At 46.3% G+C, this 21723-nt stretch overlaps 2 protein-coding genes across 4 annotated transcripts in view; one reads left to right on the top strand and one right to left on the bottom strand.

Annotated features, from left to right (window-relative positions):
* LOC149453518 (uncharacterized) overlaps window positions 1-21723 on the top strand; it is a 47710-nt gene that overhangs the window by 7582 nt on the left and 18405 nt on the right. Inside the window, exons 6-7 of the mRNA XM_089688655.1 lie at window positions 1981-2215; window positions 2486-2845. Of these exons, the coding sequence (XP_089544781.1) occupies window positions 1981-2215; window positions 2486-2845 (595 nt within the window). The remainder of the gene's footprint in view (window positions 1-1980; window positions 2216-2485; window positions 2846-21723) is intronic.
* Window positions 1271-21098, bottom strand: LOC149453519 (uncharacterized). Of its 3 annotated transcripts, none has more exons than XM_089688364.1 (3): window positions 20959-21098; window positions 15899-17649; window positions 1271-2836 (listed from the first exon to the last, which is right to left on the bottom strand). In XM_089688364.1, the coding sequence occupies exons 2-3, from the start codon at window positions 17561-17563 to the stop codon at window positions 1862-1864; spliced, it is 2640 nt and encodes an 879-aa protein (XP_089544490.1). In that variant the 5' UTR covers window positions 17564-17649; window positions 20959-21098; the 3' UTR covers window positions 1271-1861. The 3 variants fall into 3 exon arrangements, with proteins under 3 accessions (XP_089544490.1, XP_089544488.1, XP_089544489.1); XM_089688362.1 differs by lacking the exons at window positions 15899-17649; window positions 20959-21098 and adding exons at window positions 6592-6800; window positions 7834-8204 and having other exon boundaries at window positions 1271-3876; XM_089688363.1 differs by lacking the exons at window positions 15899-17649; window positions 20959-21098 and adding exons at window positions 6592-6800; window positions 7834-8204 and having other exon boundaries at window positions 1271-3873.

The following is a 21723-nucleotide window of genomic DNA, read 5'->3' as shown; positions in this document are numbered from 1 at the left end:
GGGCTTCCAGAGCAGTGAAGCTGAACCGCCGATGGGAAATGTTTATGCTGCAGCCCAAAAGGCATTAAACGGCTGCTTCAATCGTCAGCTTTTCACACAGGTTTTCCAAAGCTCTTCATTAAAGTTGGTAATAAACCCTATTTTGTCTAATATATTTATTTCCTATAATATTCAGCTCCATCTAGTGGCCATAATGTGGTATTTTCCTGATTGAAGTATTTCAGGAAAAAAAAACACATTATGACCACTAGATGGAGCCGACGATAATTAGAAATAAATATATTTGGCAAAATGCATGACTACTCCTGACAGCTGAGGGAATGCTTGAGATACTCTCAGGTTCACGCCTAAGCGTTTTCTGCAGCGTTTTGCAGAAACGCAGTACAGTCCATTTAGCATGATTTCCTATGGGACACGTTCACGTCTCCGCGTTTTCACCCGGTGCGTTTTTGTGGAAAGGGTCAGGTGACTTTTTTTGAACGCAAAAAAGTTGCGTTTGCGGTTTCATAGACTTCAATAGGAACGCTGCAGAAAAGCATGTAGTGCGTTTTTGCTGCATTTTTGTTGCGTTTTGAATTTTAAATCTGCCTAGCAACAAGAAAAAAAAAGAAAAATGCAGTTGCAAAAACGCAACCTGCATAGATGTGAACCTAGCCTTCAACGGACCCCTATAGGTACAGAGCGCTGGTGGCTGTTGGGGGCCAAGCCTCTAAAGCATCCAAAGCTGTTATTTTTAACAGGAATAATTTTTACCCATCTAGAAAGTTTAAACATTTATTGTGAATTAAATCTGATAAGCTACGATAAAGATGTAGAGAAAAGCAAGAAGGAAGCGCCGCACGCCAGAGAAACGGCCCGAATCAAAACGGCTTCAGAGCCAGCTCCCTCTTTCCCAGGTCACGCTCTCTTGATGTGTTTCACTCCGCATAAGGGCTGAAGGACGAAACGCGCTGGCGCGCACAGGCGCTTAAGGATGAAACGCATTGGGGCGCGTAGCCTGGGAGGAGACTGTTGTGATTCCTTTACACACGCAGGCTGTTTCTCTGGTGTGCAACACTTTCTTCTTGCTTTCTCTACATGTGTACACTGAGCCAGGACAGGCTCTTCTTCCACCGTTTGTGCTAAGCCCCGCCCACAAAAGTACCCCCCACACACTTTGTAGACACATGTGGAATCCCCTTTTAAGGTTTTTTTTTTTTTTAAATTAAAAACATGCCAAGAATTAAAGGCACATGGACAGTGCTGGAAATTAGAGCGTTAGTAAATGATAAGACGTACAACTTCTCATTTATTTATATGAAAACGTGAGCAGGAGAAAAATGTGAAATGTGCAAATACACATGCGACCGTAGATGTCAATGGTGGCTTCCAAAGGGCCAGTCTACTCAAAGAGGGAATGAGAGCACCCTTGTGTCTTCGTGTGTTCCTGGGGGGTCTCTCAAAGCCCTAGGCCACGCTCTCTTGATGTGTTTCACTGCACTTAAGGGATTAAGGATGAAACGCATTGGGGAGCGTAGGGGCTTAAGGATGAAATGCATTGCCTGGGAGGAGACTGTTGTGATTCCTTTACACATTCCCTTTATTCCTTTGCTTCTTCTTGCTTTCTCTACATGTGTACACTGAGCCAGGACAGGCTCTTCTCCACCTTTAATGTTACATAGTTAGTCTGGCTGAAAAAAGACAAAAGTCCATCCAGTTCAACCATAAAAAAAAAAAGTTATACAACTCCACCACCCCACAGTTGATCCAGAGGAAGGCACACAACCCAGCAAAAGCTCCTTCTCTGCTCCTTCTTTCATATCTCCGCACCCACCTTGTGTGGCCTCTCGAAAGAAATATCAACTTTGAGTGAACTGGCCCTTTAACTGGTAGAAAATAAATTTGACGCGGTCTGTTTGTGAATTTTGACATGGGCAGTCAATCCACCTTTATTGACAAAGCGACACTTGCACTGGGAACACACGTACGGTTTTTCCCCAGTGTGTCGCCTCATGTGGACAACCAGGTCAAAATTCCTGATGAAGCACTTGCCACACTCGGAGCAGGCGTGGGGCCGGTCGCCAGAGTGGCTGCGCTGATGGATGGCAAAGACGGAGCTGTTGGCAAAGCATTTACCGCACTGCGAGCAAGAATAAGGCCTTTCTCCCGTGTGGCTCCTGCTGTGGACTCTCAGGTCGGAGTTCCGGACGAACGTCTTGCCGCACTCAGGGCAGAAGTATGGGCGGCTGCCCGTATGGATCTTCTGGTGCTTGGCCAACTCTGGGTTCCCGGCAAACCTCTTACCACACTCAGGGCAAGCAAATGGCTTGTCCACCGCATGAGTCCTCTGATGGATGCCTAGGCTGGAGCTGCAAGTGAAGCGTTTCCCACACACGGTACAAGGGTAGGGCCGCTCGCCTGTGTGGTTCCTCTGATGGATAACCAGGCTGGCTTTGGTAATGAATGTCTTGCCACATTCTGAACATGAATATGGCTTCTCCCCTAGGTGAGTCTTCTGGTGGATCACCAGATGGGAGTTCTGCATGAAGTTCTTCCCGCAAACGGGGCAATAGTAAGGCTTCTCTCCAGTGTGGCTTCTCTCATGCTTCACCAGACTAGACCGGAAGGTGAACCTTTTCCCGCACACTGGGCACGAGTATGGCTTCTCTCCTGTGTGGATCCGCTGATGCTCCACCAGCTGGGAGCTGCTGGCAAAAGACTTCCCACAGTCGGTGCAGTAGTACGGCCGCTGCCCAGTGTGGACTCGTTGGTGCACCACCAAGTTGGCGTTGCTGATGAAACACTTCCCGCATTCAAGGCAGGAAAACGGTTTCTCTCCCGTGTGGACACGCTGATGCTGGATCAGGTGGGCGTTGCTTGCGAAACACTTCCCGCATTGCGTGCAAGCAAAGGGCTTCAGCCCTGTGTGGACTTTCCGATGCTCTAGCAGGTGCGCTTTGCGGACAAATGACTTCTCACAGTCCAGGCATTGGTAAGGCTTGTCGTCGGTGTGAACTTTCCGGTGCTTGGCCAGGTGGCCTCTGTGGATGAAGCACTTCCCGCACTCCGCGCAAGAGTAGGACTTACTGCTGCTGGTGTGCACCTCCTGGTGCTGGAAAAGGTGGTACTTTCGAACAAAGGCTTTGCTGCATTCAGAGCAGGAGTAGGGTCGCTCATCCCCGTGTGACTTCTGATGCCTTTGGAGGCTGGAGTTGCTACAGAAGCATTTGCCACACTCTGGACAAGTGAACGGTTTCGGTCCAGAGTGGGTCCTCTGGTGGATGACCAGGTGGGAGTTACTGATGAAGCTCCTCCCACACTCAGGACAAGAAAAGGGTTTGTCTCTGTGAAGCTCTTGGCTGGGATAAGTACCAGATTTGTCGGCTAAATCTGCCCCTTGTTCAAAATCAGTTGAGTTCTGTAGTTCCTCCTTCAGACATGTAGGTGAGTATTCTATGGGGTCAGGGGGTGAAGTGTCTGATTTGCCTAAATTTTCTTCCTCAGAGGAAGTGGGTTCCTCTTTAATTTGAATAGTTAAATACGTCATGTGGTCTACTTCTGAGTGTGGAAGACCTCCTTCACAGTGGCACTCTTCCTTCGTACAAGTATAATGTTCGTTGCCAACAGGTGAAGGGGCACCGGTGTGTCGGAAAGGTCTCTGCTCCTGTGAGCGGAGGTTCCCAGGTGTGTTAACATCTCGAGATTTCTCTGTGTGCTTCGGAGTATTAGACCGGGAGGCGTTTCTTGCAAATGAGCCATGTTCCCTCTTCAAAAAAGTAGCGACATAGTGACTACAGTCTCCGGTAGATGTGGCCAAGCGTGGGAGACTTTCTGCTTTGCACAAGCAGGTTTCTCCCTTAATAAAAACAGAAGCCGCAGTATCTTTCGATAGATCTGCTGGAAAGAAAAGAAAAAGAAGACAATTACTTTCGCCAGCTTAGATTGTGAGCATAACCAACATAAAAGTTGATCTAAATCTAAATTTCCCTTCATTTCCTGTCCTGGAGACACAGGTTTCCCCTTAGTTTCTGTTTTGAAGACAACTGCTAAATTTTGGGTTACTCACCTCCATTTGTCCCCATGGGAGGCCAGACAGCAATGGAAGCCCAACAAGGAGTTCCGACCCTTCCCATTCAAAACTAGGATTAAGGTTTTGGCTTTACATTCACTTAAATGGTCTCCGACAAGCCCACCATACTGAAACTATTACTACCCGATCAAATAAAATATCTTTTAAGGACTTGGGGCAATTGGACTGTGAAGAAAAACAAGGTTAGGAGGCCTAAACAAAGTTGTACTAACTGTTCCTGATTCAATTAAGAGTAGGAGCCCTCAACAGAGTTGTACTAACTGTTCCAGATTCAATTAAGATTAGGAGGCCTCAACAAATTTCTACCAACTGTTCCAGATCCAACTGACCCAAATGATCTTTTAAGGACTTGGGGCAATTGAACTGTGAAGAAAAACAAGGTTAGGAGGCCTCAACAAAGTTCTACTAACTGTTCCAGATTCAACTGACCCAACTGAAAGATCTACTGAAAAACAAGAGGGGCCAGAGTAAGGCTGCCATTCAACTTTTATCTGGACATGTGGACAGCCAAGTGTCCTATTAAGATGTCTACTGTTGTAGAATTTGGATTGTCTACTCAAGAGTAGACACCAAGTGAAAGATCAAAGCTACAAAAAATGTTAAGTCACGGTGATTTGAGGACATCAAGAACAGTCAGGTGACAATAAATATTCAGGCCAAAGTGCAGACCCACCTTGTGGGAGGCCAGAGAGCAACTAATTCTTCCCCACTCTATTCTAAAACTAGAATAAATGTTTTGGCTTTACAGTCACTTAAATGGTCTCCTACAAGCCCACCTTAAAATAAATTTACTATTACTACCTTATCAAATAAAAAACGTTAAAGAACTTGGATCAAATGGAACATGAAGGTAAAATAAGATTAGGAGGCCTCAACAAATTTCTACCAACTGTTCCAGATCCAACTGACCCAATTGAAAGATTTACTGAAAAATATGAGGGGCGAGAACTTTAAAGAACTTGGATCAAATGGAACATGAAGGTAAAATAAGATTTGGAGGCCTCAACAAATTTCTACCAACTGTTCTGGATCCAACAGACCCAAGTGAAAGATCTACTGAAAAATAGGAGGGGCGAGAACTTTAAAGAACGTGGAGCAAATGGAACATGAAGGTAAAATAAGATTAGGAGGCCTCAACAAATTTCTACCAACTGTTCCAGATCCAACTGACCCAAATGAAAGATCTACTGAAAAATAGGAGGGGTGAGAATATGACACACACATTGCCAACCATCTTCTGTTTGGACATGTGGACAGCCAAATCTCCTATTAAGGTGTCTATTGTTGTAGAGTTCAGATTGTCGTAGAGTAGACACTAAATTAAAGACCAAAGCTAAAAAATGAAAAGTCACAGTGACTTGAGAAGGGAAACATCAAGAACGGCCAGGTGACAGTGAAAAATCTGGCCAAAGCGGAGACCCACCTACAGGGGCGGACTGAACAATAGGGGATCATGGGCAATAGGGGATCATGGGGACTGTGTCCTTGCCCAAACTCAAAAAAGCCTATGAAAAAGGTACCAGGGGCATCTCATGGGGCCCTCTACTAACCCCGGGCCCTCGGGCAGTGCCTGAGTTTCCAAATGGTCAGTCCGCCCCTGCCCACCTATGTTTAAACTGTCTAATTAAATGCTGCTAATAAGCCCTTATGGGTGATCTCAAACATGGCAGAATGCAGCCAAGGTCCCTCTAAGGATATTCATTGCTCTGGGATTTGAACCATCTACATGGACACCAACTGGACAACATCTACTGTAACACTGAGGAGAACATTTTATTTCAACACCTGGAGTGAGACAGGTTCAAGGGCTTGGAGCCAATGGACCATAGAAGGAAAATGTCTAGGACAGTAGATTAGGAGCCCTCCAGAATGATCTACCAACGCTTCCAGGTTCAACTGACTTAACTGAAGGAACCAATGGAAAATAAGAGGGGCCAGAGTGAACCTCACACATTCCCAACCATTTTCAGTCTGCATATGTGTCAAGTTTCTTTTAACATGTCTATTGTTGTGGAATGTGGATTGTCTACTCCTTGTCTACTCCTGAATAGACTCAAATGAAAGCCAAGAGCTACAAAGGAGCCCAGTGACTTGAGAAGGACAACATCAAGATGGCAACAGGCCAAAACAAAAACTCACCTATGCTTGTACACTCAACTTAAAAGATCCCAATAACCCCTTATTGATGGCCTCAGGCATGGTTGGATGCAACCGGGGGTCCCTCTAAGGATGTTCACTGCCCTGGGATTTGAAGCATCTACATGGACACCAACTGGACAACCTCATTTTAAACACTAAGGAGAACATTTTATTCCATCACCTGGAGTTAGATAAGTTCAAGGATTTGGACAAAATGGATCATAGAAGGAAAGCAATGAATGGGACAGTAGAGTAGGAGGCCTCAGCAACAATCTACCAACGCTTCCAGGTTAAAGTGCTTAAAGTGGTACAACCAGTTTAAGGTGACACATTATGACAGGGACATAGACTGTATTTAAAAAAAAAAAAATAACACCTCTTACCTGGAGAAGTGAGGGGCAGCCGGTTCTCCATCATGATGTCCTTGTGTCTTTTCTAAATAACCCCACTCCCAGCACGGCTCACCTTTCCCATCACCAGCACAGTGATCTTTTGGGTGATTTCTAGGAGCTTTTCCTTGGCATTTCTTTTAGAATTCAGGGAGAGGGGTGGAGGTACCGTGATGGTCACCACACTTCACTGGAGGACAACTCTGTATCAAAACACAAATAATTATTTCATGTGACCTCCCAGAATCCTCCTCACCTCTCCGGTCAGGTCTGTTTTATATATAGAGATAAGAGTGATGTCATGTGACCTCCCAGAATTCTCCTCATCTCTCCGGTCAGGTCTGTGTTTTATTAATAGAGATAAGAGTGATGTCATGTGACTCCCTGAATCCTCCTCACCTCTCCAGCCATGTCTGTGTTTTATCAATAAAGAGTGATGTCATGTGACCTCCCAGAATCCTCCTCACCTCTCTGTTCAGGTCTGTGTTTTATTAATAGGAGATAAGAGTGACATTGTGTGACCTCCCAGAATCCTCCTCACCTCTCCGGTCAGGTCTGTTTTATATATAGAGATAAGAGTGATGTCATGTGACCTCCCAGAATTCTCCTCACCTCTCCGGTCAGGTCTGTGTTTTATTAATAGAGATAAGAGTGATGTCATGTGACTCCCTGAATCCTCCTCACCTCTCCAGCCATGTCTGTGTTTTATCAATAAAGAGTGATGTCATGTGACCTCCCAGAATCCTCCTCACCTCTCTGTTCAGGTCTGTGTTTTATTAATAGGAGATAAGAGTGACATTGTGTGACCTCCCAGAATCCTCCTCACCTCTCCGGTCAGGTCTGTTTTATATATAGAGATAAGAGTGACGTTGGTGACCTCCCAGAATCCTCCTCACCTCTCCGGTCAGGTCTGTTTTATATATAGAGATAAGAGTGACGTCATGTGACCTCCCAGAATCCTCCTCACCTCTCCCTGACAGCGGTTCTCCATCATTCTTCAATGTGCACATTAGTATGAAAACTGTCACCACAGGGGCCACAAATTAGGGCCCAATAACTATTCTGTGGTGGCTATATGGAAATGTACATCAGTGGAAAATGCTCCCCACTAATACAATAAGAATGAACTAATGGCACATCCTATATACTAACATACAGAATAACTGGTTCCCATTGGCTGATTAATATTCATAACCCCGCTCATTAATATTCATAAGTGTGCATCCAAGCACTCACCTCTCTCCCATTATCTATCACAGACCGGAAATCTGTGTGCACCCACTAATCTGTCCTGGTTTACCCCCTCTTAATCCGCTTTCCCCCGGTCAGCTCCGCCCCGCACTGCAGAAGATACTCGCTCCGGAACTGACCGAGGGCAGAACTTGAGACACCCTACCAGGAGAGCGGATTTCCCGTTGCACCTTCCGGCTGTTGAACCGCACAGCTGAGGTACAGCTGGACCGCAAAACCCGGAAAGTGAGCTTTGCTCGCTCTTGAGAAGAAACCCAAAGGCTCCTTGCGGACTCTTCTTTACTGAGGAGGCGGGACAAGAGAGGAAGAGGGGCGGGGCATGGATTGGTCATGTGATCAGAGAGAAGCCCATCTGCTGCTACTTTATGAGCCTAAAAGTTTCCAGCAAGTTTTATTAGTGCACAAAGAGAAGGAGGAGCCAACCTGAGTCATGTGATCAGGGAAACTGGAAGAGTTAATGACTGTCATGTGATCAGTTGATGACTGGGGAATAATGGAACGTCCCGGCCTCTGTTAATCAGACATTTGTTGGACGAACGTCACAAGTGTTCGCTCAGCCATCGCGAATTCTGACTGCATTTTGCTGTATGTTGATTTCCTATGATCGTCAGCTCCCTCTAGTGACCATAGTGCAGGATTTTACTGATTGAGGCATTTAAAGGGGAAAAAAGACACACTGTGGCTAGTAGATGGAGCTGACGATCATAGGAAATCAACATACAGCAAAATACAGTCAGAATTTGTGATGGTTGGTTGAATACCAATCAGAAGCCAGCGATGGACACTGTTCGCCCTCCAGTGTGGATGGAAGGGGTTGGGTAGGGGAAGACGCAGTAAGCTTGTGTTTAGGGGCCTCCAGATGGGCAGATTTCAGGGAAGGTGGAGCCTCTCCATAACCACTCCCCCGAGGAACCATTAAGAATACAGGGAGGTATGTCTGTGATGCCAATACTTTCCCCCCTATAAGCCAGCAATGATGCAAAGACTGCACTTCCCATATCCCAAATTGACGTCGAGGAGGACAAAGCCATTCCCTGCTCTCCAATGGATGAAGATCTATCACAAGTGTCCTCTATGGAAGTAGTACCTGACCCTAAAACCCGATCTTGAGGTTCCAGGGCCAAAAATCCCAGTCTAAGGTTACTCACCTCCCTTATCTCCAATGGATGTTGAGGAGGACAGTCATTCTCTGCTCTTCAAGGGACTAGGATCTATCACAAGTGTCCTCTGTGGAAGTAGTACGTGACCCCTCAACCCAACCTTGAGATTCCAGGGCTAAAAAGCCCAGTCTAAAGTGACTCACCTCCCATATCCCCAATGAACGTTGAGGAGGACAGAGCCATTCCCTGCTCTCCATGGGACAAGAACCTGTCAGAAGTTCCCTCAATAGCAGTAGTACCTGACCCCTCAACCCAATCTTGAAATTCCAGGGCTGAAAAGCACAGCCTAAAGTGACTCACCTCCCATATCCCCAATGGACATTGAGGACAGCCATTCTCTGCTCTCCAAGGGACGTTGAGGAGGACAGCCATTCCCTGCTCTCCAAGGGACAAGGACCCATCACAAGTTCCCTCAATAGCAGTAGTACCTGACCCCTCAACCCAACCTTGAGATTCCAGGGCTACAAAGCCCAGGCTAAAGTGACTCACCTCCCATATCCCCAATGGACGTTGAGGAGGATAGCCATTCCCTGCTCTCCAATGGACGAAGATCTATCACAAGTGTCCTCTATGGAAGTAGTACTTGACCCTAAAACCCAGTCTTGAGGTTCCAGGGCCAAAAAGCCCAATCTAAGGTTACTCACCTCCCATATCCCCAATGGACATTGAGGAGGACCAAGCCATTACCTGCTCTCCAAGGGACGAGGATCTATCACAATTGTCCTCTATAGAATTAGTATCTGACCCTACAACCCAGCCTTGAGGTTCCAGGGCCAAAAAGCCCAGTCTAAGGTTACTCACCTCCCTTATCTCCAATGGATGTTGAGGAGGACAGCCATTCCGTGCTTTCCAAGGGACTAGGATCTATCACAAGTGTCCTCTGTGGAAATAGTACCTGACCCCTGAACCCAACCTTGAGATTCCAGGGCTGAAAAGCACAGCCTAAAGTGACTCACCTCCCATATCCCCAATGGACGTTGAGGAGAAAGCCATTCCCTGCTCTCCAAGGGACGAGGATCTATCACAAGTGTCCTCTATAGAAGTAGTATCTGACCCTACAACCCAGCCTTGAGGTTCCAGGGCCAAAAAGCCCAGCCTAAAGTGACTCACCTCCCATATCCGCAATGGACTTTGTTGAGGATAGAGCCATTCCCTGCTCTCCAAGGGACAAGGACCCATCACAAGTTCCCTCAATAGCAGTAGTACCCGACCCCTCAACCCAACCTTGAGATTCCAGGGCTACAAAGCCCAGCCTAAAGTGACTCACCTCCCATATCCCCAATGGACTTTGTTGATAGAGCCATTCCCTGCTCTCCAAGGGATAAGGACCCATCACAAGTTCCCTCAATAGCAGTAGTACCTGACCCCTCAACCCAACCTTGAGATTCCAGAGCTGAAAAGCACAGCCTAAAGTGATTCACCTCCCATATCCCCAATGGACGTTGAGGAGGATAGCCATTCCCTGCTCTCCAAGGGACGAGGATCTATCACAAGTGTCCTCTATGGAACTAGTACCTGACCCTAAAACCCGGTCTTGAGGTTCCAGGGCCAAAAATCCCAGTCTAAGGTTACTCACCTCCCAAATCCCCAATGGATGTTGAGGACAGTCATTCCCTGCTCTCCAAGGGACAAGTATCTATCACAAGTGTTCTCTATGGAAGTAGTACCTGACCCTACAACCCAGTCTTGAGGTTCCAGGGCCAAAAAGCCCAGCCTAAGGTGACTCATCTCCCATATCCCCAATGGACACTGAGGAAGACAGAGCCATTCCCTGCTCTCCAAGGGATACAAATCTGTCACGTTCCCTCTATAGCAGTAGTACCTGAAACTACAGCCCAAACCTTAAAGTTCCAGGGCCAAAAAGCCCAGCCTAAGGTGGTCTGGGGTCAGTTCCTACCACCAGAGAATGGCATATACTCCTGAGACACGTCTATTCAGCAGTGACCGATACAGTCCCTTAAAGGGGATGACCACTAGATAAGTTGCATGACGTCATTGTGCAGGGAAGCCCAACCCACCAAATCCGGTTCTTATTATTTTCAAAACACAACACACAAGAAGTGTTCAGACAGGAGAACATGTTTAGATATATCAAAAAAATCAGTAGCATTTAATAAAATTCCAACAAGGCTGTAAAAGTTAGATGGGATGATGAACGACAATCGTCCATTTGGGGTTCAGTGACACTTAAAAAGGAAGTCTTCTAGATTTGTAAGCCCCATAAAAAAAAGATCACCTAAAAGGCACCTCAATGGAATGTCCAATAATAAATACAGGGGTGTCTCTTTAAAGAGTGTGTCCTATTACAGTAAGGCTTTGTCTTATGTAATATACTGCACCTTACCAATCATTAGATGTAGTGACTGCATTCGTTTTCCCTTTTTAGGCTTTCTCCCTCTATTTTCACCTGGTGATCTGGCCAGTAACACACCTCTTGTATTAGAGCGCCCCCACTCTGGATGAATGAGCACAGGGGGCATATTTGGACAGTAGCATTTCTGTAAATATTTTATTATATCTTTTCACATGACAATACTGAAGAAATGACACTTTGCTACAATGTGACATAGTCAGTGTACAGCTTGTATAACATGTAAATTTGCTGTCCCCTCAAAATAACTCAACACACCGCCATTAATGTCTAAACTGCTGGCAACAAAAGTGAGTACACCCCTAAGTGACAATGTCCAAATTGGGCCCAGAGTGTCAATATTTTGTGTGGCCGCCATTATTTTCCAGCACTGCCTTAATCCTCTTGGCCATGGAGTTCACCAGAGCTTCACAGGTTGCCACTGGAGTCCTCTTCCACTCCTCCATGATGACATCACGGAGCTGTTGGATGTTAGAGACTTTGCGCTCCTCCACCTTCCGTTTGAGGATGCCCCACAGATGCTCAATAGGGTTTAGGTCTGGAGACATGCTTGGCCAGTCCATCACCTTTACCCTCAGCTTCTTTAGTAAGGCAGTGGTGGTCTTGGAGGTGTGTTTGGGGTCGTTATCATGTTGGAATACTGCCCTGTGACCCTGTCTCTGAAGGGAGGGGATCATGCTCTGCTTCAATATGTCACAGTACATGTTGGCATTCATGGTTCCCTCAATGAACTGTAGCTCCGCAGTGCCGGCAGCACTCATGCAGCGCCAGACCATGACACTCCCACCACCATGCTTGACTGTAGGCAAGACACACTTCTCTTTGTACTCCTCACCTGGTTGCCGCCACACACGCTTGACACCATCTGAACCAAATCAGTTTATCTTGGTGTCATCAGACCACAGGACATGGTTCCTGTCATCCATGTCCTTTGTCTGATTGTCTTCAGCAAACTGTTTGCTGGATTTCTTGTGCATCATCTTTAGAAGAGGCTTCCTTCTGGGACGACAGCTATGCAGACCAATTTGATGCAGTGTACAGCGTATGGTCTGAGCACTGGCAGGCTGACCCCCCACCCCTTCGACCTCTACAGCAATGCTGGCAGCATTCATACATCTATTTCCCAAAGACAACCTCTGGGTATAACGCGGAGCACGTGCACTCAACATCTTTGGTGGACCATGGTGAGCCTGTTCTGAGTGGAACCTGTCCTGTTAGACTGCTGTATGGTCTTGGCCACCATGCTGCAGCTCAGTTTCAGGGTCTTGGCAATCGACTTTTGTTGCCAGCGGTTTAGACATTAATGGTTTAGACATTAAGCTGTACACTCACTACGTCACATTGTAGCAAAGTGTCTATATATATATACAGTTGCAAGAAAAAGTATGTGAACCCCTTGGGATTACGTGGAGTTTTGCATGAATTGGGCATAAAATGTGCTCTGAACGTCATCTAAGTCACAACAATAGAAGAACACAGTCTGCTGAACATAATACTACACAAACATTAGATGTTGCCATGGTTTAATTGCACATAACATGTAAACATTCAGAGTGCAGGGAGGAAAAAGTATGTGAGGCCCTAGCTTAATGACTTCTCCCAGAGCTAACTGGAGCCAGGAGTGAGCCAACCTTGACTCCAATCAGTGTGATGATATTGGATGTGTTGCTGACAGCTGTCCTGCCCTTAAAAAACACACACCTGTTTTGGGTTCACTGGTTTCAAGAAGCACTGTCTGATGTGAACCATGCCTCGCAGAAAAGAGCTCTCAGAAGACCTACGATCAAGAATTGTTGACTTGCATGAAGCTGGAAACGGTTACAAAAGTACCTCCAAAAGCCTTGATGTTCATGTGTCCACGGTAAGACAGACTGTCTACAAATGGAGAAAGTTTAGCACTGTTGCTACTCTCCCTAGGCGTGGTCGTCCTGTAAAAATGACTGCAAGAGCACAGCGCAGAATGCTGCATGAGGTAAAGAAGAATCCCAGAGTGTCAGCTAAAGACCTACATAAATCTCTGGCACGTGCTAACATTTTTGTTGACACATCTACAATAAGGAAAACATTAAACAAGAATGGAGTACATGGGAGGACACCACGGAGGAAGCCATTGCTGTCCAAAAAGAATATTGCAGCTCGTTTGAAGTTTGCAAAAGAGCACCTGGGTGTTCCACAGCACTACTGGCAAAATATACTGTGGACAGATGAAACCAAGATTGAGTTGTTTGGGAAGAACACACAACACTATGTGTGGAGAAAAAAAAGGCACAGCACACCGACATCAAAACCTCATCCTCACTGTAAAACATGGCGGAGGGAGCATCATGGTTTGGGGCTGCTTTGCTGCCTCAGGGCCTGGACGGATTGTTGTCATTGATGGGAAAATGAATTCCAGAGTTTATCAAGACATTTTGCAGGAAAACGTACGACCATCTGTCCGCCAACTGAAGCTCCGCAGAGGATGGGTGATGCAACAGGACAATGACCCAAAGCATACAAGTAATTCAACAAAACAATGGCTGCAACAGCACAGAATACGCCTTCTGGAGTGGCCCAGTCAGAGTCCTGACCTCAACCCGATTGAAATGCTGTGGCATGACCTTAAGAGAGCGATTCACACCAGACATCCCAAGAATATTGCTACACTGAAACAGTTTTGTGAAGAGGAGTGGTCCAAAATTACTCCAGATCGTTGTGCAGGTCTGATCTGCAACTACAGGAAACGTTTGGTTGAGGTTATTGCTGCCAAAGGAGCGTCAACCAGTTATTAAGTCCAAAGGTTCACATACTTTTTTCTCCCTGCACTGTGAATGTTTACATGTTATGTGCAATTAAACCATGGCAACATCTAATGTTTGTGTAGTATTATGTTCAGCAGACTGTGTTCTTCTATTGTTGTGACTTAGATGACGTTCAGAGCACATTTTATGCCCAATTCATGCAAAACTCCACGTAATCCCAAGGGGTTCACATACTTTTTCTTGCAACTGTATATATATATATATATACACATTGTATACAGTCCAGAGGAGGGGTGGACACACTTCTGTGAGATACTGTACATAAATAAATGCTGATCGTGGTAAGCACCCCTGCCAGTGGCAAATGGTTTGTTTCATCCCTGTAACTGCAAGTGAGCTTGTTCGGTTGAAAAACCACAGACCTACTCGCTGGATTGCCAGGTGAAAACAGAAGAAAGCAAACCTTAACAAAGAAAACTAATGCAGCCATCACATCTAAGAATTGGTAAGCTGCAATATAATAAAATGTTTGCTTTTGGATTTAATACTGCTTTAAAGAGGTTGGGTCTCGTAAAGGGTATGTCCACTTAAAGATTAAGCTCGCCTGTACCAATATACCTCTGTTGCAGAGAAGAAAAAAAAGCTTTCTATAAAGTAAGAACTAGGAAACTGAGTAGTAAATGATGGTATGGTGATGAGGGAGGTGTGGTCCACAGAAGTAAAACACGCCCTATTCTGTGAAGCAGAAAGCCAGTGCATGATGGGATATGAAGTTTCATGGATGGTCACATGATGCTATAGGAAGTGACAGGCTCAGATGCATTTTTTTTTTATTTTTTAACAGAGAGGTGCAGATTTAAAGCTGCCATGGACTTGGTAAGTGAGAGAAGAGCACATTGGGATGGCTTGAGCAGAAAAGACATTAGAAAAGATATTTAACATGAAAGTGAAATTCTGCTTGAAAAGGTGAACTTAGCCTTTAATATGGGTTGTAATTTTGGGTATGCCCAAATAATAAAAAGGGTGTTAGACATAAAGGGAATGTTGACCAACAGAGAGACATATTGGTCTAAGGAGGATGTCTACCATGTGCAACTGGACACAATACATGGGGTGACCTCCATTATCCATTTACCCCTTCATATACAAAGGTAGAGAAGGGATTCTTCTATAGGTCTCTGCTCTAAACTGAGACTACTACCTGCAGCACAATACAAGATGGTTTCCATGTCAAATGGACAACCCTTTTAAGAGAGGAAATTATGGCAAACAAAAATCTGTTCAGCAAATGTAAAAAGATGGGGAAAGCCATACTTGGCCTGGAGGATTTCAAGTCTACCGAAAACCCATATTCCGTTAAAATGATATCCAAAGTAAAAGCAGATGCCTGCTAAAGTCCAGGTCCACCTAAAGAGATACTTGGCTATGTCCAAAAATGTCTCATGCTGTCCCCTCCACCCCTACTGGAGCCTAGACCATTATCCGATTGCCCACCAGATACTGGTAAAATGCACCATCTAGGTAAGTGAAACAGAGGCTAGAATATCTGGCTGGCAACTCTATAAGTTGAAACTCCTCCCCCTCCCATTGTGTACACAAGAGGAACCACTATCCTACAGGGATCTAGAAAATAAAAGTGTACAGTCCTTTTTATTGGGAAAATCTGCAGCCTCAGAGGATGAATGAAGGATGAATTGGGTCTATTCGGTGATGGTGACGGTGGACAAAATGCAGACGGAGGGTCCCGTTTACGTTATAGTTTTCCGGTGGGTCTGTACGTGCTTGAACAGGGCATCTTTCCTCAGGAAGCACTTCCCGCACTCTGAGCAGGTGTAGGCCTTCTCCCCCCCATGTATTTGCTCATGCTTAATAAGGTTGGAGGCACCACTGAAGCATTTCCCACAGACAGAGCAGGAGTAGGGTTTCTCGCCTGTGTGAATGCGCCGGTGGATAACCATGTGCGAGTTGGTGATGAAACCTTTGCCACAGTCAGGGCAGGTGTATGGCTTTTCACCTGCGTGAATACGGCGGTGGATGTCCAGGTGGGATTTGCTGGGGAAGCACTTGCCGCACTCTGGGCAGCCATAGGGCTTATCGCCCGTGTGGGTCCTCTGGTGGCGGTCAAGGTGGGACTGGCTGACAAAGTCCTTCCCGCAGTCTTGGCAAGTGTAAGTCTTTTCCCCAGTGTGGCTTCTCAGGTGGACGAGAAGCTGGGGCCCGCTTATGAATGATTCCCCACACTCCGGACAGGTGTTGGGCTTCTCCCCGGTATGGATCCTCTGGTGGTAGATCAGGTTGGCCTGGCTCTTCAGCTCCTTGCCACACACTAAGCATGTGAACGGTGTGTCCTTTGTGTGGACACTCTGGTGAGCACGGAGGCTGGAGCTGGTAGGAAAGCCCCTACCACACTCCGGGCAAGGGAATGGGCGCTCCCCAGTATGGCTCCGCTCGTGAACTGTGAGGTGGGACTTCTTGACGAAAGACTTCCCACACTGGTCGCAGGCGAATGGTTTGTCACCCGTGTGGCGCTTTTTGTGCTCTCGCAGGCTGGGCTTGCTGGAAAAGTACTTCCCACACTCCAAACACGGGTGCGGCTTTTCCCTGGTATGGACTCTCTGGTGCTTAATTAGGGTTGAGTTGCTGGCAAAGGCCTTTCCACACTCCTTGCATGCAAAGCGCTTCTCCGCTGTGTGAGCCCTCTGGTGCTTTACAAATTTCCGGCTGTTGCTGAAGCTTTTTCCACAGATGGGGCAGATGGCAGTCATCTCCTCTGTCGTGGCCCCCCCAGACCTCTTCGGCCTGCCCGCGACATGATTTGGCAGCCGTGGTAAACACTTAGTGTGTGCACTTTTGTGAACATTCGCTCCCTCATTTGAAAGGGGCTCATCCTTAATCTGAACTAATAAAATTTCTGATTGATCGGTGTCATCGTCAGACAACTGTCCCTCATCTGTTAAGTGAGGTGTCTCTGCAACACTCACAGACGTAGCTTTTGTGCAAGGCCTTGAAGTGGTAACATCTGAGGGTGAGGAGTGTTCCTCACTCGAGGAAAGGTCTTCCTTTATGATGATTGACAAGCTTTCTGTATCATCCATGGATGGGGAAAGGTCACTTTGAGAGAGTAGCTCGTCACTTGAAAGAGGTTCCTGTTTGATGAAAGCCGATATATCATGCTCACCATCCATTGTGATAGAAAAGTCACTTTCTGGAAAGTGCTCTTCACTTGAGGTTGATTCTTCTTTCACAATAACCAGTGTCTTTTTTTTCTCAATAGAGGCCAAAAGGTCACTTGGTGAGGGATGATCACACATGAGGGTGTCGTCTTTAACAGCGGCAGGTCTATTTTGGCTGTTGTCCATGGATGCAGACCTCTTAGGCCGCGAGAGCTGCTCACCACCCACATGCGTAAATGGAGGTTGCTTATGACCTGTGGACCTAGACATCCCGGCATGGGGCTAATCTTTCATAGAGGTGGAAGCACTGAAACTTGGGATATCTCTTGTCTTCCCACAAGAAAAAGCCCAAAAATCTGTGGAGGAGAAACAACAATTTTAAGTTCAGTTATCCAACTTCCATGATCAGCCACTCCTCCCCACCATGCTTTCCAAACATACAAATTTCAAAACTTGTATTTTTGGAATAGACTGACATAAAACCAACTTCAAGTATGGGCAGACTGGCTTTGGTACCCACCACGGACCCAGCTATATCATCATCTGTAGGACTTGTACCTGTTATAGTTGTCCATATCTGCTCCCACAAGGCCACCTCAGTTTGCCAACATCAATTTACAATGGGCCTGGCCTTGCTCTCTCCTGCTTAGACTATGGGGAATCAGTAGGAGGCAAATCTCTGGACAGCTACAACCAATGGGGGGCTCAATATATTCACCCAAGAGACACATAACAAAAATTAAAACTTGTTCACAACTGCGCGAATCCTACTGGAATTCAGGTTTGAATTTTGCCTATCGAGATGAGATTACAGAATACTGTAGACCAGGGTTCTTCAAACATTTTAAACAAAGGACCAGTTTACTGTCCTTCAAACTTTAGGGGGGGGGGCAGACTGTGGCCATCAGGCCTGATGAAAGGGTAGAAGGTCACATGCTTCTCCATGTACAGTACTTTCCATGGCTTCGGCAGTCAAGTGAATGTGACTGAAGGGCGATCAATGAAGCCTGTTCCTCGCCACCTTTTGTGATCAAACCTCCAGTATCATTTACTAGCCCTTCCCCCCTCAAACAATTACGGAAAAAGTAGCCAGACCTATTCCCTGACATTGAGATACTCTGAGGATGTGCCTATCTAGAAGACTGACCAGAGTTCCTCTACGACAGTGGTTCTCAATCTTCCTAATGCCGCGACCCTTTAATACAGTTCCTCATGTTGTGGTGACCCCCAACCATAAAATGATTTTCGTTGCTGCTTCATAACTGTAATTTTGCTACTATTATGAATCGTAATGTAAATATCTGATATGCAGGATGTATTTTCAATAGTTCCTTCTGTGATTGTACGAGAACATTTTTGTGCCTGTCCCTTTGGATATTTTTGCATGAACTGTCATGACCAGCCCTTGACAGCGGAGTACTAATAATCAGATTATCAGAAAGCGTTTTCATTTTGCGCCCTGGTCAATCGACTGAAGGAATTTGATGGGAACTGAAGTTAATCAGATTGCCATTTGGATCTGATAGTAAAATTGAAGTGTGTACGGCCAGTATCCCCCCCTTCCCCTCAGGGATATCAGCCCTCTCCCACACCAAGTTGTCTGTCCTGAGGCTCCTTGTATGACCCTGGAAAGTTTGGGATTGCTGGTCGCTGTGTACTTCGCTCTAGCGGGCCGTGTGCCCCGGTGCCAGCCCTCGTACAAGTGCAGTAAGGAGAAGCCTCCGTGGGAGGTGAGCGGCTGTAGGGCACACGCTCTGCGGGTAACCAGATCCCCCCTCCCCGGAGGCAAAGGGGGGCCTGGCTCACATATATCCAGCTGTTGTGAGCAGCTGCCCACCCGGGTAAACATGCATCAGGTGCAAGGGCAGCCAATGGGCGGCAGCGGGGCACTTTCGACCCACCCCTTGTAGGGGAGGAGCCTCCAGCCTGGCCAGATGCTCATATCGCACAGGGAGCACGCCAGTCAGTGTGCAGGTGTTAGTTCAGCATGAAAGGCTCGCAGCAAGCCGGGAGTGCGGGACACCCTGCCGAGCCCCTCCGGCCGCCCTCACCACTACCTCATAGAGTCTATCTACATGTGGGCGGACTCGCCTGGAGACGGTTCCTAAGACCATCGGAAATATGTGTTTCCTGATGGTCTTAGGCGACCCCTGTGAAAAAGTTGTTCGACCCCCAAAGGGGTCACGACCCACAGGTTGAGAACCGCTGCTCTACGACTCCAAGAGGAAGAAGCTGAAAGTTCCTCATTGCTCCATATCTGCCACCCAATCCAGAAGTCACCTCTCCAGTTAGCTCTGTTCTTTATTAATAGAGATAAGAGTGATGTCGTGTGACCTCCCAGAATCCTCCTCACCTCTATGGTCAGGTCTGTTTTATTAATAGAAATGAGTGATGTCATGTGACTTCCCAAAATCCTCCTCACCTCTCCAGTCAGATCTGTGTTTTATTAAAAGAGATGAGTGATGTCATGTGACCTCCCAGAATCCTCCTCACCTCTCCAGTCAGGTCTGTGTTTTATTAATAGAGAGAAGAGCGATGTCATGTGACCTCCCAGAATCCTCCTCACCTCTCCGGTCAGGTCTGTTTTAATAGAGAGAAGAGCGATGTCATGTGACCTCCGAAAATCCTCCTCACCTCTCCGGTCAGGTGTTTTATTAATAGAGAAAGGAGTGGTCATGTGACCTCCCAGAATCCTCCTCACCTCTCTCCGGTCAGGTCTGTGTTTTATTAATAGAGATGAGAGTGATTTCATGTGACTTCCCAGAATCCTCACCTCTCCGGTCAGATCTGTGTTTTATTAATAGAGAGAAGAGCGATGTCATGTGACCTCCCAGAATCCTCCTCACCTCACCGGTCAGGTCTGTTTTATTAATAGAGATAGGAGTGATGTCATGTGACCTACCAGAATCCTCCTCACCTCTCTCCGGTCAGGTCTGTGTTTTATTAATAGAGATAAGAGTGATGTAATGTGACCTTCCAGAATCCTCCTCACCTCTCCGGTCAGGTCTGTGTTTTATTAATAGAGATGAGAGTAATGTCATGTGACTTCCCAGAATCCTCCTCACCTCTCCAGTCAGATCTGTGTTTTATTAATAGAGATGAAAGTGATGTCATGTGACCTCCCAGAATCCTCCTCACCTCTCCAGTCAGGTCTGTGTTTTATTAATATAGATAAGAGTGATGTCATGTGACCTCCCAGAATCATCCTTATCTCTCTGGTCAGGTCTTTGACCTATCGTGGACGAGGCTGTCCGGATGGCATAGGTTGACGGTGGAAATTTACAACCGCCTCATGAAAAATGTGTTGCCGCTCACTGCGTTTTCTGTCTCTGGAAGGTCTGGGGTTGTTCCAATGCTGCGCCCATGATGGAACACCGCACATGATCAGGGAGGGAACGTCACAGCGCCTCTCCATGGTAAAACTTTGCTAACACCAGAATTGCCCCGTGGGCTCCTCGAATGCATGGATGCATTACGAGTTTTAAGCGTAAGTCTCTGCGCCGACGTTCTCCCTTTCGCCAGTCAGCACATAGTCAGGGAGGGTGTCAGGCTGCAGTCACATTCTGCAATTTCAGACATCACTCCCCAGCCACAATGATGGCCTGCGCAAACCCTCCCTCCACTTAAAGGAGACAACCCCCCATCATGCAGCACGCAAAACTCACCTGCCGGCTCTTCTGCCTGTGCACCCTTTATTTCCCTCCCCCCGGGGGTGGCTCCAAGCACACACGCTGCCGCAGCGTTGATTTTCTGCCACTTCCGAATATTTTCCCTTGACCATAATGGCCGCCGAGGGAGCGGAAATGAATGGAGAAACTTCCGGCGTGTGGAACGCAAGCCGGAGGGAAGTAAGTCGGCTGGAAGAATTCTGCACTGCCCGGGCCGACCGAGGTGAGAGACTCCGAGGAGGCTCAAAAGGGCGAGCACGTGAAAGCGGCTCATGAATATTCTGCAGCTCATTAATATTCAGGAGGCTCCACATTTCTGGGAGGGTCAGCTAATCCATGATAACACCTGCTTCATTATTCAGGAGGTGGGAGGAGCTAAACAGAGAGAGGGGCATGGCTGGTGGTAATTGACTGGAACACCCCGTTCACGTCGGTGCGACTTGGCATGCCCTGCGACTTGCAAATCGCATGTCAAGTCGCACCCTATGGTTCGCAATTGCAGTGGTCATATATTTTTTTTTAATATACAATATTTTGATATAATATTTAATATATATCATATATTATTATATATATTATTATATAGTAATATATATTTATTATATATATTTTTATATTTCATATATAAAATATATATTTAATAATTAATATATATAATATAATAATAATTATTTATTAAAAATATAATTTAGATAATCAATATATAATTGATATATATATTCATTAAATATTTAATATCGTTTATACTGTATATAATTATTT

Source organism: Staurois parvus, unplaced genomic scaffold, assembly GCF_062004578.1.
Source record: "Staurois parvus isolate SC_StPar_1 unplaced genomic scaffold, SC_StPar_1.0 ptg000449l, whole genome shotgun sequence".
Classification (NCBI taxonomy): Eukaryota; Metazoa; Chordata; class Amphibia; order Anura; family Ranidae; genus Staurois; species Staurois parvus.
Note: the sequence above shows the minus strand (reverse complement) of the source record. Positions and strands in the feature narration are given on the sequence as shown.

Bases quoted from the DNA above. Each gene is read 5' to 3' on its own strand.
- LOC149453519 (XM_089688364.1), bottom strand. From the start codon at position 17,563: ATGTCTAGGTCCACAGGTCATAAGCAACCTCCATTTACGCATGTGGGT. The intron at 2,837-15,898 runs GTACAGACCCAC...CACCTGATCCAG, and splicing joins AAGATGCCCTGTTCAAGCAC to CATCAGCGTGTCCACACGGG.